Source organism: Plecotus auritus (genome assembly GCF_963455305.1).
Source record: "Plecotus auritus genome assembly, chromosome: 7".
NCBI lineage: Eukaryota > Metazoa > Chordata > Mammalia > Chiroptera > Vespertilionidae > Plecotus > Plecotus auritus.
The window spans coordinates 18236438-18259800 of NC_137774.1; the positions used below are offsets into that span (position 1 = coordinate 18236438).

The 23363-nt window shown below is 42.4% G+C and overlaps 1 protein-coding gene across 2 annotated transcripts in view; it reads right to left on the reverse strand.

The window, feature by feature from the left end:
• Window positions 1–3207: 3207 nt before the first annotated feature.
• Window positions 3208–23363, reverse strand: part of APOH (apolipoprotein H) — a gene marked incomplete at its 5' end in the record, with an annotated part of 30491 nt that continues 10335 nt past the window's right edge. Inside the window, 8 exons of one of the 2 annotated variants that reach the window (XM_080678865.1) lie at window positions 3208–4892; window positions 6529–6726; window positions 8387–8566; window positions 10881–11069; window positions 13483–13559; window positions 14774–14870; window positions 16487–16663; window positions 17634–18429. In XM_080678865.1, coding sequence (XP_080534991.1) covers window positions 4837–4892; window positions 6529–6726; window positions 8387–8566; window positions 10881–11069; window positions 13483–13559; window positions 14774–14870; window positions 16487–16663; window positions 17634–17697 — 1038 coding nt within the window. In that variant the 3' untranslated portion in view covers window positions 3208–4836. Of the gene's footprint in view, window positions 4893–6528; window positions 6727–8386; window positions 8567–10880; window positions 11070–13482; window positions 13560–14773; window positions 14871–16486; window positions 16664–17633; window positions 18430–23363 lie in introns of those variants that run through there. The other variant, XM_080678864.1, reaches the window with a different exon arrangement.

Sequence of the window (23363 nt, forward strand, 5' to 3'; positions counted from 1 at the left end):
CAGCTGCCTGAGATGCCTTCCAATGAATAAACTGGTACACAAAGCCATCTTCAACAGACTTGCCGTATTCCGGGAGCTTCTTTGTGGAACAGGCTGGGGCCTGAGGGGAGGAGGATGGGGAGCGGTTTGATATAGGAGTGCTGGGCTTGGGAGCTTTCAGCATTCTGAACACCTGGTATTTCCAAACAACAGACATAATGCTACAGTAATGGAGATGGTGTGGTACTGACAAAAGAACAGGCAGATCAATGGAACAGAACAGAGAACCCAGAAAAAGACTCCCATAAATATAGTCAGCCGATCTTTGCATTGCAAATGACAATATCAAGAGAATGAGAAGACAAGCCACAGACTGGATGGAAATCCTTGCAAATGACAATACCTGATAAAGGACTGTTATTCAACATACATGAAGGACTCCTAAAACTTAATAAGGAAATAAGCAACCTGATTTTAAAAGTGGGCCAAAGGTCTCCATAGACACCTCACCAAAGAAAATAGACAGAAGGCAATTAAACAATGAAAAGAGGCTCTGCATCATAGGTCATCGGGAAAATGCACATTAAAACAACAAGAGACTACCACATTAGAATGGCCCAAACCAGAACACCGACAACCAATGCTGATGCCGGTGTGGTGGAATGCAAATGGTCCCACCGTTCTGGAAGACAGCTTGGTGGTTTCTTACAAACCTAAACATAGGCTGGGTGAACTGGGTGAAAGTGGTCAAAAGGTACAACGTCCCAGTTATAAAATAACTCCTGGGGATGTAACGTCAGCATGGTGACGACAGCTAATGCTGTTGTATATTTAAAAGTTGCTAAGAGACGGATCTTAAAAGTTCTCATTACGAGAAAAAAACAGTGGAACTATGTGAGGTGGTGGATGTTAACTAGACTTATTGTGGAGATCATTTCACAATGCGTGCACTCCTCAAATCATTCTGTTGTACACCTGAAACTAATACGATGCTGTATGTCAATTATAGCTCAATAAACAAACAAGCCTTCTCTTACCATGTGACCCGCAATTACCCTTAGTATTTACCCAAAGGAGTTGGAAACTTATGTTCAAACAAAAAACCTGCACGCGGATGTTTATAGCAGCTTTATTCATAATTGCCCAAACTTGGAAGCAACCAAGATGTCTTCCAGTAAGTGCATGGGTAATAAATAAACTGGTACACCCAGACAAGGGAATATTATTCTGCACGAAGAAATGAGCTATCAGCTATGAAAAGACGCGGGGTGGTGGGGGGGATTAAATGCATGTTCCCAAGTGGAAGAAGCCCATCTGCAAAGGCTGCAGGCCATTGGATCCAAGGATATGACATTCTGGAAAAGGCAAAACTACGGACACAGTAAAAAGACCAGTGGTTTCAAGTGTGGGGGAGGGGCGAGCAGGCAGATCACAGAGGGTTTTCAGGGCGGTGGAAATTCTCTATACTGGTGGATATGTGTCATATATCTGTCCAAATCCATAGGAAATACAACACCAAGAAAGAATCCTAAGGTAAACTATGGACTTTGGGTGAGTATGATGTGTCAATGCAGGTTCATCTTTGGTTAAAAAAAAAAAAAAAAAAGTATCACTCTGAAAAGTGATGTTGATAATGGAGGGAGGGGGTTATGGGTGTGTTTGGGCAATGAGTATATCTTCCTTCCTCTCAATTTTGTTGCAAACCTAAAACTGCTTTAAAAAAATTAAATCTTGAAAAGATGGTACAACAGAAAAATTACAAAATCTGTGTGCTTGTTTTATTTCGGTTTTGGTGTGTGTGGTTATTTTTATGATGTTTATGTTGTCCCCATCCCTCTTTTGTTCTTTGTTTTGTTTTGTTTTGTTTTCCCCAATCCTTCGTGAAAGCAGGTGTGGCCAGGCATTCCGTGAGTTAAAATACCGAAAAGCTTTCGCACCAGTTGGTAGATAGCTGTTGCCCAGGCACTCCGAGTGCCAACCACAACGAGGCTACCAGTTCTTCCCATAAGGCCCTCCTCCCCCGCGTTCCCACATCTAACAACTCAAGGGTAATGCCTGGTACATCCAGGTCCTCCAGCCCTGACCCCCCGACCCTCAACCCTGCAGCCCATGGTCGCAATCCATTCTGACTGATCCCATGCCCTAGTGGTTATACACCTAATAAAGGTCATAGGTAATAAACACTTGAATTTAAAAAATCCCCATTGAGCCTGTTCATTCATCAGGTGTGAGCTGGGCTACAGGACTTCAAACGTTCTGTATTAATATGACTCAGTTGGTGCCCTGACCAGTTTGGCTCAGTGGATAGAGCGTCGGCCTGCGGACTGAAGGGTCCCGGGTTCGATTCCGGTCAAGGGTATGTACCTGGGTTGCGGGCACATCCCCAGTGGGAGGTGTGCAGGAGGCAGCTGATCGATGTTTCTCTCTCATCGATGTTTCTAACTATCTATCCTCTCCCTTTCCTCTCTGTAAGAAATCAATAAAAATATATTTAAAAATAAAATATGACTCAGGGGATCCGAGGAGGTCATGGCAATTGTGACAGAAGAGGGAAGCCGAGTGTGGACTTTTACAGAAAAGCCCGCAGAGATTGAGCAAAAGGCCTGGAGCACGGGTCTGTATTAGGGAGGCTCCCGGTTACCATCCACCAGATGCCAAAAGAAAAAGTACCTTCACTGCTCTCCCTGTGGCCAGCCCCCTCGGCTCCCTCCCAGTGAGCCGAGAGGAAGTGAGCAATTTAAAAATATATTTATAAACTAGAGGCCTTGTGCACAAAATTCATGCACAGGTGGGGTCCCTAGGCCCGGCCGGCAATCAGGGCTGATCAGGTTCCCCACCTCCCCGTCTCTTCCTTCCCTCACTGTCCACATCCCCCGCCACCCCACCCTTGGTTCCCTGTCCCAGCCTGGAGCCTGGCCCCGCTCACCTGATCGGGGCTTGCCGGCCAGGGGGTAGACAGCAGGAGGGACGCGGAAGGTTGGCCGCCGGCCCCTAGGAGTGAGCTGGCCCTTGGCCCCCCTGGGAAAGGGATGGCATCTGCTGCCACCTACCCCCACCCAGTTCTGGTCCCAGCCCGGGGGCCTGGCCCTGATTGGGTGATCGGGGCCTGCTGGCCAGCAGGAGGGACCAGGAGGTTGGCCAGCAGGCCCCATTGGTGATCAGGGTCTGCGGGCTGGGGGCAGCTCCTCTGGTGGTCAGTACGCGTCATAGCGACCAGTTCCAATCGTTCCATCACAACGGTTGCTTAGGCTCTTATATATATCGATGTTGATACCACAAAATTATGAAAGACTTTGCAACAAAAGAGAGGATGATAGAAAAATGCATTCTCTCCTTTTCTGGAGGAAACTCAGAGATGATGTCTGGGACAGGGGGAGATGCTATAAATCTTTACTGCTGTCCTTGCATTCCTAGAGATGTTAGGGGGGATGAGGAAGAGGTCCTTTAAAATTAATATGTGACAAGTTAAAGAAAACAGTGGTTCTTTAATTACTATGTGACAAATTAAACAAAACTTTGTTTCCTGCCGGTGTTTCCCCGTGGTTAGAGTGTCGGCCTGTGCACCAAAGGGTCGTGGGTTCAATTCCTGGTCAAGGGCACGTATCTGGGTTGCAGGTTCACTCCCCATTCCCCATTGGGGTGCATGTGGGAGGTAACCAGTCAATGTGTCCCTCTCACATTAATGTTTCTCTCTCTCTCTTTCTCCTCACTCCCTTTCAGTCTCTCTAAAAATTAATGGAAAAAATATCCTTGGGTGAGGATTAAAAAAAAAAAATAGAAAGGAAAACTTTATGCTAAGGGAGGAAATCCAGAAGAGAGGGTTGATGGGAGAGATATGGGATCCCAGGGTTCATCCATCCTAACAATATGGAGAGCAGAGTGCCTGGTACAGATGCTGATAAGATGATGGATTTGGTAGGGTCACGATTTTTTTTAAGGGTATTTTCTCAGTGAAATAAGAAGCAAGGCCATCAGCTGAGATTGAGGAGAGAGAAGGTAACTTGAGGAGCATTGAGAAGAGAAATAGCCACCTTGGAGTGGAGAGGAGTGAGCAGTCTAAAGAGATATGGTAGGATTTCTGGGCAGAGCCGAGCGCTTAGGTAACATGTGAGCTGATGAATTGAAAGTGGGGCCTGTTAGCCTGGTTATGAGTTTTTCTTTTTTCCAGCAACATTCCGATGCTCTGGCACAGGCAGAGGGAAGGCAGTGAGAGCCGGGGGCAGGTTTTGCCACCATGTACTACAGAAGGAGAAAAGGGCAGGGGAATTAAATATGAACGAAGGAACACCATCGTGCTGGATCACGAAATTTTAGTGGCTGAGGAGAAATTTTTCTAGGGATTTTGTAAAGCAGATTCCAAGGTTCAAATCCAGTTCTTCTAAATTGATAGCCCATGCTTATTCCTTCATGGCCATGTTTCTCAAACTAGGGAACACAAAGAATCATATGGGGACTATGTCATCAATGTAGATTGTTGGACCATCCTCACAAATTCTGGGGTACAGCATTTTTTCTTTGTAATCAGTACCAGGTGATACTGATGTGGGGGGGTCTATGGACCATTCTATGAAAAATACTGAATTGTAGTTGTTTTAGGTGAAAGCATTTGAGGATAGATTTAGGGGAAAGGGACTGGGTTACCCACATAATTGCTTACACGGTGCATTTCACAACCATGAAATGATGATATTCCAAATATTGGGGTTCTGAAGCGGATAATATAACTAAAACTAAGCCCATGAGGAGTAATGATGCAATGGCTAAGGCCATAAATTCAGTCACTTTATTTTTTCCACTTCCATTAGGTTTCTTGGACAAACACAGATATGACACTGAATTTTGAATCGGACGACCAGTTTAGCATGGCTTGACATCCCAGGCATCTGTTTTCCAGAAGGCCAACGAACTGTGTTCTGTTTGGGGTGGGGGGGGAGGGGAGTAAAACATTCTATGAGAAACGACCATTTCTTAAATTTGTTACGTGGCTAAGACAAATCAAGTACATTTTATAAACGTGCAGAATAAATTGAATTAAATGAACAAAACCATTTAGCTGACATGTGAGAAAGCACCAGGGAAATGAAAAGGTGGTCACTTCCAGGAGAGAAAATAAAAGGTTCTATAGCTCTGAAAGTCAAGATTAAAAGTTGGGAAAGAATCATCCCTTTATTCGTTCTCCAATGCATTAACCGTGCAGCATCTGTCTCAAGACCGGCAGGGAGACTGGCCTGAAGGAGTATCTGAACAAAGCTGTTTGTGTGTCTGTTTGTTAATTTCCCTCTTCTAACCTTTATTTATTTATTTATTTGTTTATTTATTTATTTACTCATTTGAACCAGGCTTATGGTACTTTGTCAGTTTGGGTATCTCACATCTCACCAGGGCTCTGCTGTACTTTGAAGAGTAATGATTTGCCCTGGCCCGTGTGGCTCAGTTGGTTGGGCGTTGTCACAAGCACCAAGAGGTCTGACCATTTCTGGTCAGAGCACATATCCGGGTTATGGGCTCAATCCCCAGTAGGAGGCATGCGGGGGGCAGCCAATTGCTGTTTTTCTCTCTCCCTTCCTCTCTCTAAAATCAATACAAAATGTGTGTGTGTTTTTTTGTTTGTTTGTTTGTTTGTTTTAGAAAACACACACAACAAATTATTCAGTGCATTTCTAGCTCTTTGTAATTATAATAACTGTGATTGGTTGAGCACGTCATATTCAATGTCATGCATGATGTTTCTAATCATCAAACCTATGAGGTGGATATTGTCTGCTATTTATCATTCCCTCTGTCTCTCTAACTGGCCACTTCTCAGACCTCTCTCCTCTTCCTTACACCTGGTCCCATCTCTGTTCTCTGCAGCCTGCTGGTACAGGGCTGTCCACGATCTTGGGCCATTTCTCGACTAGAGCCAACAACAACTTCAGTCTCTGCAGGCCCTTCCTTCATACAACAAAGATATTTAAACCCTGAGCCTGAAATCTTACAAGGTTGGCAGCTCTAAATGCTAGCCATTGTACACGTTTTTATCTCGCACAGACATAATTATCTTCCTTAAAATAGTTCGCTCTGATGACTGCTATACTCCCATGGATCCCTTTTAGACTCTAGGAATTACTGAAGGAAGGGGGGAAATGTAATAAGATCTATAAACCAATGACCATTGCCATAAGTCACTTTGTAATTTGGGTTGAGTTCTTTATAATTTGGGAGCAAGAGGTGGCAAACATTACATTATCATTATCATCATCATCAGCAGCAGCTATTCAAGCTTAATTTGGAATTTTTAATAAAAAATAAAGGGCATAATTCACCTCAATATTCATCAAATAAAGCCACAACCCTGAGTATTAAGGAAAAGAATTGAAAAGAAAAGTGTTTATTCAAGTAAAAAAACCGAATGCATCTTTCATCTCACTCCTCCTCCTGTCCCCATCTCTTTTTAAAAGTTCAGTGACCATAGTGACATGGCTTCTTATGGCCATTGTGTCATAAAAGCAGTAACTGTGGTGAGGGGCCAATGGAAGTCCTGGCTAAAAGTGCCAGTGTTTGACTTACCCTTGAAGCAACTGGGGACTTCAAAGGTGCCATCGAGGCACTGAGCATCCTCTGTGTAACTGCACTTCTTTTCCTTATTTTTGCAGAAGAAAGAAACTTTTTGACCATGCAGCATCCCATTCTTAAATTTTTCTTGGATCTTTACTCTCTCTCCTTCGAATATCACAGTAGCTTTTTTAACAGATACTTTACAAGACGCTGAAAGAGACAATATTTGGAGTGAAGCCTTAGGAGTTCTATTAGTCTTTCTTAAAGAGATGTAGCATTTGAGCCTGTAGATGAGTACATCTGAAATGAATTGCTCAAGACAAGAAGAGTCCAAGACTGTATCCACGGAATAACATCAATATCATTCCTGATAGCAGTTCTTTACAAAGAGAACTATTAGTCATGGGTTCCAAGATGGCCTTTTCTTCCCCTGCAGTAGCCACACAAGAAGGTCAGAGCAAAAGCAGCAGATTCTAGGCTTTGGTGAACAGGGACTTCTACCAGATACTGCCATTGCGTGTAAGATCACACTGGCCCACTTAGAACCCATTTATTGAGCGAATGCACCCACCCATCAGCCACTGTGAGGGTTGGCTGATAACAGCTCACAAATGCTCCTTTCTCTGAAAATTTGCCTTCAGCCTTAAGGACGCCACCTCTCCCAGGAGGCAATGCGAATCAGTCCCCAACCCCAGGGTCAGAGAAGGGAACAGCCTATAGCCGATGACTAACTGACAAGGAGATACAAAAAGCAGGTCCTCCTGCCTCTTGGTGGGATCAACTCTGGGGTAGAATTCATGGTCCAGAGCTCCCAAGGAGATGACACTGAAGCCAGACTCTAGCTGAGACTACATACTTGTTCAAGACTTAATTGGATCAGCAGGATCCACAACACCTGGGAACCTGGTAGAAATGCAAATTCTCAGCTCCTATCCCAGATCTACGGAGTCAGATACTCTGTGGGATGCTGACGCCTAGGGAAGTGTAAGAACCAGTCTCCTACTCCATCCTACCTGCCTCACTCTCTTTCTCCTGACACACTCAATAAATCAGCTGCACTCGAATCCCTGTTTCAGGTTCTGCTTCTAAAGTACCACAACCTAAGACACTAGCCATATGTTTTTTTGCCTGCCCTGCCTAACTCCCTTTTTTCGCTTACACTATTCAGTAACCTGAGCAGATACATAGTGCTAGGTTGTGGTTCTTTGCTTAAGCTTGACACTGACCATATCAGGGATAGACACCTAACTCAAATGAGTGTCCCAGGGAAAAGGTGCATTAGTGATGAGTCCTGTAGTTGAGAGGTCCTGATGTAGTGTCCAGGCAAGTTCAAAGTGAGTAAGCAGAGAAACATGGAGATGAGAGAAAGCCATTGAGATATGAAAAAAAAAAAAGTGGCAATTGTTCCTGAATTTCAGCTCCAGTTCTCAGGAGGAATGGTTGTGTTTCATTTCCTGTTCTTCAATGTCCATCTAATTGCCTGTTTCTCACTTATAAGCCCCCATTTCCTTGAAGTAGCTCAACTATGTGGTTGGCTTTTGCAACAGTGAGAAGAATCTCAACCAGAACCAAGCAAAATGGATGTTCATAGGCAAAGACTTAAGAGCATTATAGGAAGCCCACACACTCTTACACCATAATATCAAGGCTCATAAAAGATCTGATTATTTCATACACTTTAATTTCAAATGTGCTTGCTAAGCATGAAGCTGCCCCATGCACCTGTGAGTCTTAAAGTCTTTCACACACCAATAGCTGTGAAGCAAGTCTCAGCAATAAGTAGAAAATGATTGGAACAAGAAAGGGGCAAGTAAGGGTGATCCACTGGATAGATTCAGAGATATTTTTAAGACCCACCCATGTTTCATACCTTTGCAACTTGGTTGTGCAGACCAGTTACCAAATTTGTTGCATTCTACTTCTTCTGGGCCATCCAAGACATAGGTATCATGGCAACCATATGTGGCTTTATCCTTGTAACCAAGTGCTTCTTTTGCAGGATAGTTCACAAATCCATTGTCTGGTCTTATTGGGAATGGGCATTTTACATCTAAAAAGTTCATTTAATAAGACATATTAGTATAAGTAGTAATGTTGTCCAGTAGTCATGGAATATGCAGTTACATTCTAATCTCCCTTATACCATTGATCACTGGGTGTTCCTGTGACTGGAATGAAATTTCCAGGTACCTCGGTGCTTAATTCTGTCCCCCTTATCTTATACTCACAGGAACCTGGATATTTTTTTAAAAGAAACAAAACCACTTTGAAAGTATATAAATGAGTTACCAAGTTCTTTGGGCTTTCACATAATCATAAGGCATTATTTGTTTTGAATTTCATCTCTACGCAGTCTAAGATGGTGAGTTTGAAAAAAGAAAAAAGAAGTCTGTTTCTTTTCATCAATAAACCATGAAATTAAAACACAAAGACTCCCTCCATGCACACTAGCACACCATTAGTTGGGTTTTAAATGTTAAATCTAATTCTCATGATTGTCTTCAGACTATACAAGAAGGCAGCACAAAATATGAAGGAGGAAAATGGTGCTGCTTCCAGGCCTTCTTAAGGCCCCAACAGCAGAGCCCCAAACCCATATCCCAAGTCACCAGAATACGAGAAAGCAAGGGTGGAGCCAGGAGCACAGAGCTCTAGGGAGGTAGATTAACGAGGTAGTTTAAGAGGACAGATTTCAAAGTTGGACTGCTTGACTTAACGTTGATTCTTCCACACATTACATGAGAAAGAATCTGAGTCTATAATAACGCTAAAATTAACATTCCATGGAAGAAAAAAAGCTCTTCTCTGTAGAAGAATACCAGCTAATCAATATAGAAGGAAAGATAGAATTAGAAAGTCACCATTTTGCAACTACCAATGTCATAATTGGATCATCAGTGGATGCAAAAATGACGCCTAGAGAATGTATATCCACACAGTTGTCAAGTATGACCCACAGGTAGCTCACTAATTCCAGAGGGAAAGAGATCCTTCACCAAGAAAAGATTGACCACACCCCCCCTTGACAATGATCACCAGGGAGCAGATGCTCAACGCAGGGGCTGCCGAGCTGCAGTGACTTGGCAACTGTAACCAGAGAGGAGGGAGACCGATTCTGGGGTGCATCACCCGAGAACTGCCCTCTCGCAATCTGGGACCCCTTGGGGGATGTCAGAGAGCTGGTTTTGGCCTGATTCCCGCAGGCCAGGCCAAGGGACCCTACTGGTGCACCGGGCCTCTAGTATTCTTACAATTGTTTAAATGCTTGTTGTTAATACTTCAAAACATGTTAAGTGTCTTGGGTACAGTGATAATATAGGAGAATGTCCTTGTTCCTAGGACATTCATGCTGAAGTATTATGGGTAAGTGTCATGATGTGTACAACTTATTTTCAGATGGTTCAGGGAAAAAAGTGTCTGGAGGGGGCAGAGACTGAGAATGTCACAACATGTTGACAGTTGCTACATCTAGGTAAAGGATTGGGAAAAATATTTTTTTAAGTACCAACTGCTTAGGACTTGGTAGAATTAATTGAAATGACAAATATAAAGCAAGAGACCAGTGCCTTGCCTAGAGTTAAGGCCCCCAAAAGGTTCTAGGTATTATTACTAATAGTTTCTCCATGCTAAAAAGCACTTAAGTTTTGAATCATTCAATAGATACCTAAAATATCCACTACAGGAGAAGTTAACAGTCCTCAGTATAACTCCTCATGAGCATGATCACTTCTATTTGTCTACTGGTTATAAAATTGACAAATATAAAGAGGGTGACGCTAGGTCAAATTCAAGGAGGAAGAGTCTGCATAAGTCCTTAAAATCACATATTTTTTGTGATTCTTACATGTAGGTAAAAGCAGGTAACAATATGACTGCAACCCAGATTTTTTTCTTTACCTTCATCTCCTGAGACACCCCAGTTTAACCCAGACTTCTCTGCACCAGCCTCGCCACAATATCCAGCTATCTGTGCACACACCCTGTTCTTTCACACCTTCCAAACTTTCCACATCCTGTGCTCTGTGTGGCATACCCCCCCCCCTCATTATCCACTCATCCTCCAAGCCCCTCCCTTGGAAAGCTTTCCCAGGCAGCTCCGGAGAGTTCGTCGCATTATATAGACTTCCCCTGAGGTCAGAAGACCGGTCTCGTGCATCTGGTATCCCGGACACCTAGAACCCCACCTGGTACATGGTAGAGGCCAACAAGCATTTGTTGAACACGGTCATCTGGAAGGCAGCTATGCTCGCCACTTACCACCAATGCCAAACAAGGTCATTGAAACATCCATAGCAGAATGTTCAGTAGTTTTCAAAAATGGGAATTGCATTATCCTAATCGTTTTCTCTTCTCTTTGCACTTACCACTGCATTCTGGTAATTCAGTCCAGTTTCCATGCGCTGTGCAGGTAGCGGTGTCATTTCCAAACATGGCGTAGTTGGGCAGGCATTTAAAGACCGCCTGCTTCCCATAGACAGATCTGTTTCCGGCCAATGGCTCATAAGCACTAAGTACCGCAAATTTAGGTGTGGGTGGTGGAGGGCAGGTTACAGCTGCAAAAAGAAAGAACTCTCACTTTCATGAATGTCATTGAGTCTTTTAAGTAGACTCTTTCCAGAAAAGGACAAATTCGAAGATTAACATGAGAAAATGCAAAATTTAATCAGATGCCAGGGTCAAAATGGTCAATTGTAGAAGCCAAATAAGAAAATTTGATCTGACAAGCAGATGTCTTGAACCAGTTAAAAAAAAAAAAACAACTAAAAATTGCAGTAAATTTAAGTGTTGCCACCACTAATTTGCCTGTTACAATAACCTATGCGTAGGCTTCCATAAGTCTTTGATCCCCATGCTCTCTTGGAAGATGTTTCTGGAAGTCAACATAGGTGGACAATGTTGCTGAGAGACCATGTAATCATCACTGATGACAGCATCTTGGTGCAAAGTCACCTGTGACATCCACATTTCACTGCTAGTTCAGGTTTGTTGTTCCTGTCAAATACCTCCTGCTTTTGTTGCTGGAGCTTATTCAAGGAGCTTCCCACAGAGAAATGGTACAGGTTGTCCTCCTGGCCTAATATGAAGTTTGAGCAAGTTCAGGGAAAGTTATCCTATATAATAAAAGGGTAATATGCAAATTGACCCTAATGGTGGAATGACCGGTCGCTATGATGCACACTGACCACCAGGGGGCAGATGCTCAATGCAGGAGCTGCCCCCTGGTGGTCAGTGTGCTCCCACAGAGGGAGCGCTGCTCAGCCAGAAGCCAGCTCATGGCTGGCCAGTGTAGCAGCACTGGTGGGGCCTCTCCCACCTCTGTGGCAGTGCTAAGCCATCAGTCAGACATCCCCTGAGGGCTCCCAGGCTGCCAGAGGGATGTCTGACTGCCAGCTTAGGCCTGATCCCCTGGGGAGCGTGCCTAAGCCGGCATGTGGACATCCCCTGAGGAGTCCTGGACTGCGAGAGGGCACAGGCTGGACTGAGGGACACCCCACACACGCACACCTCCCCCTCGCCAAGTGCACAAATTTTCATGCACCGGGTCTCTAGTATTAACATAGTGGAAGTTAGCGCAGAGCAAACTGTGATTGAACTTGAATTATCACGAGTCTTGGCTTGTGATCCATGGACCAGCAGCATGAGCACTGCCTGGGAGCCTGTTGGAAATGCAGAAGCTCAGGCCCTACTGAGGGACCTATGGATCAAAACCTGCAATTTTTTTTTTTTTTTTTTGCAAGGGAGAGCATGAATGCAGGCCCCGCTACCACAAATGATGCAGTCGTGTTTCCCACACTTGGGGAAACCCCAGGGGTCAGCACCTCTGGAGTGCAATGGATACACCTCACCCTGGGAAAACCATAGTATTGTGATCATAGTAACTCTCCTGCCAAGTAAGCACAGAACCTGCACTTTAACGAGATGCCTGGGTGATTCCTATGTCCATTAAAGTAAGAGAAGCACTTGTCCAGGTTAGATTGAAGCTAAAGTAATCTACCTGCTTGTACAAAAACAAAACAAAACAAAAATGACTTTACGAAATAGACATAAATCTGCTTAAAAAGGGAAACTATAAGAACCATGGTGATGCTCTGGCTTAGTAAAAACCTACTTAATTTAGCCTTAAAAATGTTTTTGGGTAGTTCAGTGTTTCTCAAATTATTGTTTATTGAAGTTGCTTTCCTCTTTCACTTCTTTTGCTAGGACACACCTCAATGAAATGTCAAAAATTCATAACTATTGCTATAAGGCCTGGGCCCCTTGGTCAAAGATTGGACTTCCATAAATCACAAGTTAGGGAATGTCCCTCCCTCTAACAGTGGAGCCCAGAGTTGGGTGTCCCCTAAACAAATAAATCTTTGGTGACTTTTGGAGAAAACTCAGTCAGCTTTTAGGATACAAGGCCCTTTGGTGAGCTCTCAGCTTACTGTGAAGGTGATTTCTCATCTCCCTCATCACTAGACTTACTTGCTGAGGGCAGCGCTAAGTCTCCCCTAGCTTTGTAGCCTCCGTGCTGAAAACAAGATGTAGCACATATTAGGTCCTCAATAGGTGTGCTGAATGAGTGAATGAGTGAAGTTCCAGAGTGAGAAGAAGGTGTTTGATACAGAAGTTCTTCTCGTCAAATGGTGGCAGTCCCTGATAGACCAATGCCACACATACCAAGCCCCCACCAAAACCCTGTGGGAGTGTTGGGATGGATAAACCCAGAGATCACTGGCGCCCTTGGGTAGAGGATAGAAGATGTGTTCGTGAGTAGAATGCTTCCCTCTGCCATTCCAAAGTGGTTGTTTCCTCCTCCAGAGTAAGACACTATTGGATGCACAGTCCCCATAAGGGCAACCAACCATCTCATGGAGCTGTGAGACTGAAGGGTTTTTGGGGCATGAGGCTTATGGTGCTGAAACCAGAAAAGTCCCAGGCAAACCAACTGGTCACCTTCCCCATAACTGGGACCCACAGACTCACGGGAACACACAGGGAGGTTCGGACTCCATATTCCCTCCTCAGTACATTGAGCAGATTTAGTTCCATTCAGAAAAAACCTGCAAAAGGAAAAACGTATTCTGTCAAACTGGAAAAGAACCCATCGAGAGCTTCTCAAATGTCTTCTCCCTTGTGAATTGCTTTAGGTGAACACTGTTGACTTCGTTCCCATAATGTGGCTTTCCTGAAGAGCTTAACACGCATCTAAGGCTCAAGTCTCGAGCCTCATGCTGCAGGTGAAGAATGGGAAGGTTCCATAACCAGTGGGTGTAGAAGCCAACCCCCCAAAACTCTCATCTTCAACCAGCTTTATAAACTACCTGATTCTTACATGAAGCAAAAAAACATTTTTCGGGACCACAACATGAATCAAACTGAGTAATCTCTACTATTCATTTTCTCAGAGCATACTGACAGGAATGTGTAAAAACTATGCCATCTAATAGGGTGATCACTGCGTACGTTATATAAATGTCTAATCACTATGTTGTACACCTGAAACTATTATAATATTGTATGCCAACTGTAATTTAAAAATTAAAAAGAAATTGAACAATCAAAATGCCAATGCAGTCTATTTTCATTGAAAATGTAACGTTCTGTCCTGGAAGCCAATTTTTTCAATGTCATTTGTCATCAGACCCACCAGTAACTTGTGTTTCAGAAGAAAGGACTGCATTTCTCTTTCACACACGGTGTTTCTTCATCTCCAATTCCTTTCCTCAGTAAAGGTTTGCCCGACTGCATTGCAGCCACATGCTATTGCCAATGTCACCACTGGTGTCTTTGCTCAGAAGGCAGATGAGCTATATTACCAACCACAGTGCTTTCTACCTGGGGATGTTGTGCTGTTCTGAGAATGAAAATAACTATGTCCCACATCATCCTCCTCCTACCCTTTGCCTCAGAATTCTCTCTAGAGACTACCAGGTCAGTCAATCAAGTTAACCTCATAAGTAAAGCTCAAATCCAATTCCTAAAATATTTTAATCCTCCTGCTAAGATTTGGCCCAAAATCATAAGGAATTACCATCCAGTTTCAATAATTTCAATGTACCTCTTCAGATAAGTAACTAATCAGAAGCACCAAAAAATTGGAAATATTTCAGTAATTATCATATTCTCCACCCCTTACCCACCCTCAACACCATTGTGTATTTGTATTCAGCAAGCCCAAGGATAGAAATGAATTATGGACCAGTCTTGATGTTTAACTCAAGGGCATAGAAGTGTGCTTCATCCATTAGCTATTCAGTCACTCAGAAGTCCTTACCCGGTGTTACAAGAAAAACTGATCGTGTTGGGATATTCAAAAGTTGTATAGCGTACAGCTCCATTTTCTAAGATTCCAGCAAAAGGACACACTCTGGCTGTGATTTAAAGATAAAAAGGTAAATATCTATTTATAGAATTTTGTATTAAAGTAAAAATATATAAATTCCTTTCTATCCTTTGATCCAATAACTTGACCGGGAACTATTCTAAGAAAAATACCTAAAATAAGTCAAACGATGTATGCATTAATGTGTTTATTACATAGTTACCTCTAATAACAAAAACCAAACAGCCTAAAAGTTCATGATCAGGGAATTGTGTTAATGAATTATGATAAATCAACAGTTGAACTGTATATAATGCAGCCAATAAAATATTGGTTATGAAGATCATAGAGGCATAGTCAATGTTTCTGACATGCTAATGAAAATAGGAAAATACAAAATGACATCTGCTCTCTATAATAATGCAAAAATATACACAGAAAATAACTTGAAAAGTGAAATTGTTAGTGTTCCAGAGTTACGGCCGATTTAAATTTTAAAATCCCTAAGTGATGTTATAGTGGTTTTTCACCAAAAATTATGTTTGGTCTTGCCCTGGACAGTGTGGCTCAGTTCGCTGTCATTCCAAGCACTGAGAGGTTGCTGGTTCAATTCCCAGTAAGGGGCATGCAGGAGGCAGTCTTCTGTTGATGTTTCTCTCCCTCTCCCTCTCCCTTCTTCTTTCTCTAAAATCAGTAAAAACATATTTCAAAAATATTGTTTGGTCTTTTTTCATCAAAGAGTATATTAAAACCACTTGTATGGACATGTATAGTTTTCACAGAGGTCAGTCCCTATGCTTAAAATAACCTGAAGCTAGACAGGTCCATATAGTTATTTTTAGTGCTTAATTTCCACATAAAATTGCCAGAAATCCTCTGGTTGATTGCTCAATATTTGACTATAAAAATAATGCCAGCTTGATATCACAGAACCCCAATTTTGAGGATGAATAAAAGCAACCATCTACCATAAAACAACAATGAAACATCAATGTATATAATTTATGTTATATTATTAATTTAGTATAATCTGTAATATATTTATACTTTACTATAAATATCACATGTAATCTATAATAATAAAAGCATAGTATGCTAATTAGACCAGTCGTCCTTCTGGAAGACTTTCCAGGCGAAGCCGGGGCTGAGAGGGCCCAGGCAGAGGCAGTCGTGGCGGCGGGCAGGGCTGAGCCCCTTGCACGAATTTCGTGCATTGGGCCTCTAGTATATTCATAACTTAGATAAAATTTATTGACATTTCAGTAACTATCCATTCTGTTTTCATTTTGAGGCAAAGTCCAGAGATACGATGATTCTTCGTGTTTTATTTTCAAGAGTCTCCTTGGCATCTGTTTCAATTTCAGAGTGTCTGCACTTCTTTTTTCACTTCTGCAGGCTCTCCCTCTCCTTTGATCATACCAGGTCTCTTTTATACGTCTCTCCCAGCTCTACGCTGTTTGTCTCTCCTTCTCTACATAGTACCTACCGCCCTTGGTCTCATCTCCCATGGAGAAGCCTTCGGGCCCTCTTGTTTCTTCACAAGCCTCCCCCTCCCCCACAGCTCTGCTGGCCTTCCAGGCACCGAGCATGATAAGGTAGGTTATCTGCCCAAAATGTCCATAATTGGAAGGAGGGGAGAGAATGTGCATGAAGGCGTTGACTTACGTGTACATTTCAGCGTGTTGATGGGCCAGATTCCGGTAAGGGGGCAGGTAAACCGTCTCATGCCTCCACGGGACACATAGCCCGGCTTGCAGAAGTACGTTATCTGCTCCCCTGGATCATAGGATGTTTTTAAGGGGGTAACCGTGGCAAACGGTAAATCATCTGGCCTGGGACAGGCTGAAACAGAGCACAAAGCGGTTGGTTAAGAAATCTATAGGTGCGTTCCATGGAGGAGGGGAGCTGAGCACCTGAGCTCCTGTGCCAACCAGATGGCACCAGTTCCACAAATCAGGGCCGTGGGAGTTACTGTGTAGCCAGCTTAGGTCCTCATAGTGAAGAGGCTGACTTCTTCAGTTAAACAAATTTAAGGAAAATTTTGGGGTGATGGGAGTTTGGCTTTTCACAGAAAGGGTCCCTGACCAGTAGGTCTGTGGTGCTAGGGGGTTACTGCATAGGGAGATTTTCCATAAGGAGAGAAGGACAGACATTTCTGAGAGTGTCACCCATTCTTGGTAGACACACCTCCACTCGACACCCCATGTCTACCCCTCTCCATACTGCACCTTATCCAGTTGGACCCCTGTGTACCAATCATTAGAACAACAAGTTTAGAGGGCCAGGAGCTTGTGCCTGGCCAGCTAAGTAGTCAGTTGAGCCTATAGGTATCACTGAGCCCTGTAGTCTGGATTGAAGTATAGCCAGGGTTAGAGCACACAGAATAGAATTCACACTGTCCCTTGAGCAGAATCCACTGGTTTTGTGTGCGTCCAGTGAGAAAAAGGTGATAAAATTATTAAAAAAAAAAAAAGAAAGAAATCTATAGGTGCATTTCTAAGTTCAGCTGGCATAGAAGTTAAAACTCGTTAATGCTTTCCAAAAGTAACTCCACCAAGTCCTGTGTCATATCTCATCTAATCTCAACCACCCTTTGAAGGGTACTATTGTTATTCCCATTGTACAGGTCAGCACACTGAGGCTTCAATTGTCTAAGGATCTTCCGGAGGACCTTTAAACATGGCAATGTTAAAAAGTATGTATTAATCCAGTTTCTCCAGCATCTGCCCTAAAGAGAACTCAAGTTATCATTTCCGAATATACCAGGGGGCTGGATATATCAATTATTTTTGCAAAAGCAAAGAGTACTTACTCCGTCCGGCAACAGCCACATGGCAGAGAAAACTCGAGAACAAGATGAGCGCTGGAGAAATCATTGTGGATGATTCTCACTGGCACTACCAAAGTGGCTTTCCTCTACCAAAAAGAGAGGATGCACATATAAAACTGCTTAACTATTAACCATTTTTGTGTACTTTTATCTCTGTAAATAGAAGATTAAAGTATCAGGATTTGAAAGGAACTCCGAGGTCTACATTCTTTAATCATTTACTTTCCCCTCCTGTGGGTCTGTTGTGAAATCTTTGGTTGATGGTTTCTGTCTCCATAACTTTGTGTTAAAGGCACGAAACAGTTCATTGTTGCTGCTGATAGAATCTGGTGATTCCCAGGTCGCCAGGTCTTCGGTCTAGACCTCTGGTTTCTCCATCCTCTGTTCTGTGTTCATAGGACACGGATCACCAAAGACTGCTTCCCCCACAGCCTGGACAGACCAACTTAGGACCATGGCTTACTTTCGGGGCTTGGTTTTCACACCTCTAAAACGATATTCCAGCTTCTAGATGTATGAGTCTAAAGAACATCACCAAGGTACCTATAATTAAAATGCCTAAAAGAGCTGAGCTCATTATTCTCACTCGATGACTATTTCTTCCAGCTTCCTCTTTTCCCTGCAGTTAGTAACAAGATCCTCCTGGGAGTTCCAGCGATGACCTTGGAGCTATCCTTGAAGCGGCCATCTCCTCACATCAAAGCAACACAAAGCCTTGCTCCACCATTCTTACTACTTCCTCGATCTGTCTAGACAGATGTCTAGATTGGTTTTAGGGATTGGAAAGTTGACCGGGACTCAAAGAAGAAAAGGAGTTGAGTGGGTGGAGAGAATGGCGATGACATTGATGGGGAAGGTTCTGAAGGACTATTCATGATTCCACAGTTATCTCATATTTCATTTGCTCTAAGGAACTGAATATACAAATGGACAATGGCCAGACAATATATAAAAATAGCATGCTGACCCATATCTCTGTAGCAACCAATCCAGAAAGCCAAATCACAGCCTCTGTAGCTATTGGCCCAACTTAGGACCAACCAGAAAAAGCCAACTATGTTCTTCTAACCAATCACATAGGCTGTCTGACCTCCAGTTAGTCCAGCTTTCCCAAACCAATAAGCTCCAGCCAGGGCATACTTGAAACCTTCCCTTTTTGTCCACTGTAAATGTTGCCCATTCTTCTAACTGACTTTGAGTCTCTGCCAGACACAAATGATGATGACTGACTCCCTGGCCATTGCAAACTTGGAATAAATAGCCTTGGCTTGTTCTCCTTGGGGTGGTCTTGGTTTATATCCTCAGCTCTAAAGTTCCTTGAGGCACACCAGTTTAAGAAAAGTTCTTGAGGGACAGTGATTCTGAAACGATGCTTCTAATAAATATTGTGCTCCATGATAAGAAGAAAAGATACCGCCTCAACATAAAATAATAGTGGTCCTTTCTCTTTTGTGATGAAATCACAATCTCTCTCTCTCTCTCTCTCTCTCTCTCTCTCTCTCTCTCTCTCTCTCTCTCTCTCACACACACACACACACACACACACACACACACACTCCACATAGTCAAACACGAGATGGATTATTGTGTGTCACTAGATCACTCCCGGGCTCGGCTTTCCTGTGGAGAATTCCCTCAATGGGTGATAGAGAGGACACTAGTGAAGAGGAGCCACGTTGTTTTATGTCATGAAGCTCTGCGGTGGATGGAGAAAGAGAGAGAGAGAATCCAAACACCAGGAAAAGAAACTTGGAGAGGTTTGACATGGAGGACAGAACATTTTTGGCAGCAGCTGCAAACTGAGCGATAGACATTGAGAGGATTGGTGATGGGGCGAGGGGGTTTTTAATGATGCTGGCTGATGGATGTACTTCCTCACCTGAGGGAACCTTCTGGAGGGGCAGAATAGTCTATATTTTATTTTAGGTGGTTGTTACTTGGGTACATGCAATTGTCAAAACCCATCCAGCTGAACATTTGAGATCAGTGCGTTTTATATGTTAACTAGAGGCCCAGTCACGAAATTCGTGCACTAGTAGGGTCCTTAGCGGCTGCCGGCTGCTGACCAGGTACTCCCTCCCTTCCCCTGGCCGGCACCACCCCCTGGTCGAACTCCCGGTCGAGGGGACAATTTGCATACTACACTTTTATTATATAGGATTATACCTCAATTTAAAGTCAATGCACCCCCTCCTTCCTTCCTCTTTTCTTTCCTTTCTTCCTAGTAAAATGTTCCCTTGTTTGTATAATTAAATACAAAGATAATAGATAGAAATGCATGCCGTTAATAAATTATAATTATTATTTGTCCTGAGTGCTTTGCCTCTTGAACATGTTTGAGAAGTATAAGATGCTCCCATAACTCTTCTAAAAACACACATGGGTCTAATGAAAAGCCCTTATGATGAGCCTTAAGATGCGATGTAGTTGTTTATCTCCCAGTCTGTGATTTATTATTTCCTGTAACTTTAGCACCATGTGGTTGACCTGTAGTCTGGCCTATCATTCTCCCCCATATAGTTCAATTCACACTCCAATGATTAACTTATGGTAATAACCAAGGAGCTGGCTGATGACTGACATTAAATGACATTTAAAGACACATTAAGTTTAATTTGAAGTTTAATTTGGCAGAGCAAATGGAAAAATCATTAAGGAAAAAAATCCAAAAAACCTTGGCAAATCTAGTGGCTGTTTTGTATTGTTGATTGGCCAACTCTTGGATTTCATGCTGCACTTAGTATATTTTATTAACCATGAATAGGAACACATCAACACATAGACACTCAGGATGAAGAATACATGACAATTGTTTTACAAGAATCATAGGACCTTCTATTTAAAACTCTTACTGACTTCATATCCTCTCTGACTTTACTTTGTCAATGGAACTATAGAGGCCTAGACTCAGAGTCCAAGGTTGTGTATTCCTGAAATCACATTGCATCACATGTTCAAAAACTCTCTTATTTACTTCACAAGCAGAGACTTTGAACATAACATTAAACATTTAGCAATAGCTGAGAGTTTTTTTTAAAGACTTTCAATGTTGTCTCTTTCTGGGTTGGGCTTCTAACCAATATCCACCAACAAGCTCCCAGTGGAAACGAGTGTGGTGTTCTGGTTAATTAAGGCAGAGGTTTTAACCCCGGCACATTTGAGTTTGAGTCCTGACTATGCCCCTTACTAGCTGTGGTATCTTGGGAAAGGAACATTCTCTGGGCAAGTTTTCATCTCTAAAGTGGAGGTGAAAATAAAACCTACTTCACATGCTGCTATCAGGACTAAATTAGAATGCATACAGAGTACTTACAAAGTGCAGGGGGCCGACGCTCTAACCACGGAGCGTACGGGCCAGGGCAAGGCATAGTTTTTGTTTTTAAAGTGACTACATACTAGTAATCTTCCATCACCTATATTTTAGCCATACCCCTACTTTAGGACAGTTAGTTGGGACCTATCACCATGATGGCTAACCCCACAGTGAAGATCCTTCTATGAAGGCTCTTTCTAGGTGTGGAATTACTTGGACAAAGGACAAAACATTTTTAAAGACCTTGATACATATTGCTTGGCCACCATCCAGAAAGGTTAGCCCAATTTATGTTCCCACTCTATGATGTTTGAAGGTTCTAAACACCGTGTAATATTAATAACAGAGACAGAGTTCCAATTATTTAATTTTTAGTTTTCTTCTGGCTTATCTAGCCAAGGAAATTGTATTCACACTGAAAAGGTAAAATGGACATCATGAAAATGGAATTGAAGCTCAGCTAGAAAATAATGTAAGCAGCTAGCTGTCTAAAATGCATTGCAGGGCTACAAAACCAGGAAAATATACCCCAAGTGGCGAGAACTTGTAATTGCGACCTCAATATCACTCTCATTGATCCTCACAATGTGGGATAGTAAGGAAGACATTCTAATAACATGAACATTTTATTTAAAAACGTATGTACAACACTGTGAGATTGCAAAGAATATATATAGAAAAAATTCTGGAAGTTAATGCACCAAAATAATAAGAGTATTTCAGTTTGTAGTTTTTTTCTTATTTTCCCTATACCCAAATTATATGTAATGTATTTGTATCACTTTACAGTGGGAGAAACAGGAATTTTTTTGAATGATAAATAAGAAGACAGGAGGAAAAGCAATAGATTATGAAAACCAAGCATCAGTTGAGATTGACCTAAATTGTGAAAGAAGATGGCTTATGGGCACTTGGATGAATGTCAGATGAATGTAAAAAACAACATGGACTCTCTTCACACAGGTGACAACAAGTTTTGCCCAGTTGTGTTTTTTTTTTGTTGTTTGTTTGGTTTTTTTTTTAAATAAATCTTTATTCAGATTATTACAATTATTTCTCCTTTTTCCCCCCATAGCTCCCCTCCACCCATTTCCCACCCCACCTTCTGCCCTTACCTCCCCCCCACTGTCCTCATCCATAGGTGTATGATTTTTGTCCATTCTCTTCATGAACCCCCCATACCCCTTTCCCCCTGAGAATTATCAGTCCACTCCCTTTCTATGCCCCTGATTCTATTATATTCACCAGATTATTCTGTTCCTCAGGTTTTTAATTCACTTGATTTTTAGGTTCGCTTGTTGATAGATATGTATTTGTTGTTCATAATTTTTCTCTTTACTTTTTTCTTCTTCCTCTTCTTTAAGAATACCTTTCAGCATTTCATATAATACTGGTTTGGTGGTGATGAACTCCTTCAGCTTTTTCTTATCTGTGAAGCTCTTTATCTGCCCTTCAATTCTGAATGATAGCTTTGCTGGGTAGAGTAATCTTGGTTGTAGGTTTTTGCTATTCATCACATTGAAAATTTCTTGCCACTCCCGTCTGGCCTGCATAGTTTCTGTTGAGAAGTCAGCTGACAGTCGTATGGGTGCTCCCTTGTAGGTAATTAACTGTTTTTCTCTTGCTGCATTTAATATTCTCTCTTTGTCTTTTGCTCTTGGCATTTTAATTATGATGTGTCTTGGTGTGGTCCTCTTTGGATTCCTTTTGTTTGGGGTTCTGTGGGCTTCCTGGACTTGTAAGTCTATTTCTTTCACCAGGTGGGGGAAGTTTTCGGTCATTATTTCTTCAAATAGGTTTTCAGTATCTTGCTCTCTCTCTTCTTCTGGCACCCCCATAATTCTGATGTTGGTACGCTTGAAGTTGTCCCAGAGTCTTCTTACATTATCTTCAACTTTTTGGATTTTTTTTTTTTTGCTTTTTGCTTTTTCGGTTGAGTGTTTTTTGCTTCTTTGTATTTCAATTCTTTGACTTGATTCTTGTGTTCCTCTATTCTGTTTCTGGGTCTCTGTATAATATTTTTTATTTCAGTCAGTGTATGTTTAATTTCTAGTTGGTCCTTTTTCATATCTTCGAGGGTCTCGTTATATTTATCGGCCTTTTCTAGGATATTCTTAAAAAGTCTTATAACCGTGGTTTTGAATTCTATATCCAGTCGTTTGTTCTCCTCCATTTCTTTCGTTTGTGATCTGATTCTTTGACCCCGCATTTTCACTGATTCCCTGAGTTGGTAAGGTAGATATTTGTGCTAGGTTTCCAATATGGCCCAGTGGGTCTGCTTCCCCAGTTAACCTGAGGTGGACACTCTTGGTGCACCCCTTTGTGGACTGTGTGTACAGCCTTGTTGTAATTAAGTCTTTATTGTTGTTGGTATCACTGGGAAGAATTGACCTCCGGGC